This window comes from Mesocricetus auratus, unplaced genomic scaffold (assembly GCF_017639785.1).
Source record: "Mesocricetus auratus isolate SY011 unplaced genomic scaffold, BCM_Maur_2.0 Super-Scaffold_100676, whole genome shotgun sequence".
Classification (NCBI taxonomy): Eukaryota; Metazoa; Chordata; class Mammalia; order Rodentia; family Cricetidae; genus Mesocricetus; species Mesocricetus auratus.
In genome coordinates, this window is record NW_024429266.1 from 130006485 (window position 1) to 130011276 (window position 4792).

General features: G+C 38.0%; 1 gene segment (V, D, J or C); it reads left to right on the forward strand.

Annotated features, from left to right (window-relative positions):
* The first annotated feature begins 3611 nt into the window (after positions 1 to 3611).
* LOC101837530 lies at positions 3612 to 4204 on the forward strand. The segment is given in 2 exon segments: positions 3612 to 3763; positions 3882 to 4204. Coding segments are annotated over 2 exon segments (378 nt in total).
* The last annotated feature ends 588 nt before the right edge of the window (positions 4205 to 4792 follow it).

A 4792-nucleotide genomic window follows, 5' to 3' on the forward strand; every position in this document is an offset into this window, starting at 1 on the left:
CTGGGCATGCAGGACCCACAGGAAAGTGACTGCTGAACTCAGTCTTACAGGGTTCCTGCTTCATGGAAGAGTCTACAAGACTTTCTGCAGGACACAGAAACATAACTAACAGACTGCCAATGCAGATGGACAGTTTGAAATTTCCTGCTTTGCTGCGAAGTGTTCCAGACACATTGTGGCCTATGGGCTGAAGATGGATGCCCCAATGTTACAGAGGAACTTCAGGTGACTGTACAGGCAGTAAGATAGATCTGTCAATCCTAGTGTTTATATATTATCCTTCTGTGGTCTTTGATGGAGTTGAAGATAGATAGTTATAATTATAGTTTTCCTTAGTTATGATAAAAGATCAGCTACATATAGGACTTTGGACTCACAAGAATAAGATAGATGATATATTCTTTAAATCTTGCTAAATGTTGATAGACAAAATATTGTTAACTATGTTCTTACTTTATAACTCTTCTTTTATATATAATTTGGCTATGTTAAAGTTAAGACCTTTCTTTTTGTTTAACAGAAAAGAGAAGATGTTGGGGAAGTGCTGTGCATTTGTCAATAAATCATTGCTGGCCAATAGGGAATCAAGATAGGTGGGATTAGGAGTCCAGGAAGACTCTGGGAAGGAGAAAACACAGAGAGTAGAGATGTAACACCATGGAGTAGAAAGCCCAGAAACTTCTCTGGTAAGAGACATACTTAGAGTAACAATTATGGGGTAATTACTTAAGTCAGAGCTAGCCAGTAAGAAACAAGCAAGGCCAACAGCTTCATAATTAATATACCCCCTGTGTGTTTATTTGGGACTGATGCGGCTCTAGAACCAGGCTGGCGGGAAGGCTTCTCTCAAGAAAAAGGCTTCTCTTTACACCTTTTTTATTGCTCTACTTAAAGTTTTCTAGATTGGTCTCATATCTGAACTGATTCATTATTCTCATTTTCTGTAGTATGTGTTACAGTGGGCTTACTGTGGGATACAAAATAATCATTAGTTTAGAGAGCACAAAGTCATATATTTAGGGCTTCCCAAATCTCTTCACAATGACACCAACTAATAAAAATTCTAGAAATGTTGGAGTATTAAGAAAAGTCACATATATAGAGGAGTCAAAGACTGTGTTTTCTATTTACTTTCTGTGTCTAAATGTAAATAGCTTCAGAACTGATTCACAAAACACTTTCTTTAAAGTTATAGAGTTCAAAAGTCTCCTGAAATAAAGAAAAGGATAAGAAGAGCTGTTGGTGACTGTCCTGAAGACTCTAGGCCATAGAATCATATGCTAACATTTATTCTCACATCAAAGCACCACATTCCCTGAACAATGGGCACTGGCTTCCAAAATTCAATCAACTTTTCCTTTGTAAGCACCACTCTGTGTAGTTCAACTTCTTCTACCCCTACAAGAAAAGCACTTGCAATTATATTGATCTCACCCATATACTTCAGGTTGTTCATACCATCTCAAAATCATAACTCAGTCACACAAGTCAAATCATTTGGACATGGAGCTTTTATTTTTTAAGTTCTAGAATCTAAACTTGGATGAATATGGGAAGGTTCAGTGAGAGTCATTATCCCTCAAACAATAGCTAGTATCATCTCCATAAAACCTTACCTTTTCGAAGTTTGAAAATATCAGAAGTCCTATTTATTAAGCAACAGAGGATGAAAATACCCAAATCACAAGACCTACAGGTATGTATGACTTAGAGATTACTGAGAAGTTATTAGATGTTTTTAGAAGGCTATGCTCATTACTATGCCATTAACATATTTTCTTAGCAATCAGACGCATTTATTGACTTTATCCAACCTAAAGGGAAGTTGAATGTTTCTAGCATTCCCATCATATTTGCACATATTATTAATTGAAATGTGGTAAGAATTCATATCCTAGATGCCCTGCAGAATAATTATTTGCTTATTTTTTTCTAAGTTAAGGAACTGTCAATCTCCTACTCTCATCCACTGATGTATACTGAATGAGGCTTCCTCCAGACACTGGGGCTATAAGGTGAGAGTACAGAAATATCTTTGAAGTCTCAAAGATCAAAGAACACAGAGGTATAACTTGTAGTTATCAGCAGAAAGAGAGGGAAGTGAAGAAACTGTGGAGCCCACATTCCTATTAATCCACGATAAACTGCCATGAGGTACTTCTGCTGGGGAGGGCATCATGTGTCCTCAGATGCTTTAATCCTATATGTTTGTTCACACACATTTTGCAAGTCCAGATGCTGGAAAATCAGCAGGGTCAGTCTCAGGCTGCAACACTTTTTATCCTTTCACAGTTACTTTTCTAAATTACCTTGGGATTATAAGGCTCCAAGTAAAGAATACTGAAGACTAAACAGATTCTAATCCTCCTGATGATAAATAAGGCTGGATGGCTAAGGCAAAGACATGGGTATGAAGTGCTTGGTGTTCAATTATATGTTATAAGTATACACAAACATTACTGCATCTTAGATTACTTAAAGACTGAGACATACATGCAGACAGTGAGATTGATGATGAAGTCAGCATAATATCTCCAGATTGTACTAAAGAGTGAACGGTGAAAATATCATTTATCATATTTGGTTGAGTCATGTATTGAGTAGCAGTATTTTCTGTTATAGTGTTCTAATATGTCTTCACTAGTCAATTCTTTATGCTAAGGAATTGTGGAAAATGATAGAAAATGTTAGAAAAGAGCAACTATGGAAGATCCCACATGGAGCAAATTGTGCAACCAATTAGTCTGTGATCATGAAAGTACCTCCATCTCCCTATGGAGTCAGTATTGTAATGTAAGAAAAGCGGTATATGAGAGAAAGATGCCAGGTGACTGAGTTCAAGCAGAGGTTTTATTTTAAAAATTATGGATAGTGTTCATAAAAAAGGGAAAGAGGAGGGGAGAGGGGAAGACTGACCTTTCAGAGCAGTAGGAGAGAAGAAAAAGAAGCAGAGAGAGAGAAAAACAGAGAGATAAACAGAGAGGGAAAGAAAGAGAGGAGAAGAGGTGGGCAGAGCCTTTTTAAAACAGAACATAGTGAATGTGCACACGTGGTGCTCTTAATGGCTGCAGCTGAAAGAATACTCTGTCAGAACCCCAAGGACAGGCCAGTACAGATGCCCGAATCATAAGAATCAGGACTCCCAGTGCCACTCATTTTTGGGATCAAGGTGTTCTATGTGTAACTACTATGTAATTTCTATATTTTTAGTATAGTTAAAATAGTTGAAACTGTAAAGTCTTACTTTTCATACATTAATGTGGTCCTGATAAATTATTCCTTTAATTTATAGAAATAATAACTCCAAACTTACTAACATTTTCCAAGGATAACACATGGTACTTTCTAACCAATTGGAATTACTTGAGTGAGTTATAGTCCCTTCCCTGTTGTATATTCTTATGACAGATATTTTGTCTATATAACCTCCAATATATATTATTCACAATAGAACTTACATATACGAGAAATGCATGTCTAATTTTAAACTTTAAAAAGAAGTGCAGCCTTAGGAGGCATGTATGTGGTCTGACCTTGGGCATTTGAGAACCCTGTATTTGTACAAAGTTTCTGAAATGAGCAAGGTTTGCAGCTGTGTCCAGCCCTAACTGGTTTCCAATAATTTGCATGCACTCAATTCACAGCCTTAAGAACTTCTTCCTGTACCAGTAACAACCTGTGTAGTTGACATTGTAGTCAGGACTCAGCATGGACTTGAGGACCCCTGTTCAGCTCCTTGGCCTCCTGTTGCTCTGGTTTCCAGGTAAAAAGGGAAAAATGGGAAGTTCACTATTTTACTGTGATTAGCATTTTTTGGCATTTTTGGACAGTCCATTATTTATGCTTAACTATATGAGCATTTGTCATGTCTCCACTCCTAGGTGCCAGATGTGATATCCAGATGACCCAGTCTCCATCCTCCCTCTCTGCATCTCTGGGAGACAGAGTCACCATCACTTGCAGTGCAAGTCAGGATATTCGCAAATATTTAATGTGGTTGCAGCAGAAACCAGGGAAACCTCCTAAACCCCTGATCTACTATGCATCCAATTTGTATGCTGGGGTTTCATCCAGGTTCAGTGGCAGTGGGTCTGGCACAGATTATTCTCTCAGCATCAGTAACCTAGAGGCTGAAGACCCTGCAATTTACCACTGTGTACAGTATGATAAGTATCCTCCCACAGTGACACAAGTCATAACATAAACCCCCAATGGAAGCAGAAGTGAGAAGTTCCCTGCCCCAGATCTTCCTCCTCATATGTCACTCACTTAAAGTGTTTCTCAGATGTCACAAGATTTTTAGCAGAGCTCATAAGTAGTGATTACTTTCTTTCTGGCAGAAAAGTCTAAACAGTCCTCTCTTCATCCTGTGTATCTTTCGTTTCTGCTACCTCCAGCCATAGAGAGTACTAATGTATTTTCTGCTTTATCAGAGGACACAGCCATTCTCTGCAAGGAGTCGGTGCTGTGACCTCAGCTTGGACCCATATAGAACATTGGAAATTACTGTGGACATTCCATTACACATTATTTAAAATAGAAAAATTGTTTCTAAGTGCCAGTAAAGTGAAGAGAAATATGACTGAGAGAAGCTTGCAGTAAGACCACATTTCTGGATTTCTCACAAAAGCAAGAGAATGTGTTAGAGAAAGGGGAGCATGTATAACCATGATCCTCTGCTGTGTCTTCAAATTGCAGCAGTGGATGTTGATGTACTCAGTTCTCTGTAGCATTTTGCATATAATTCTAATGGTTCCTATGTCCACTTTCCTGCTTACAATTATCAAAATAT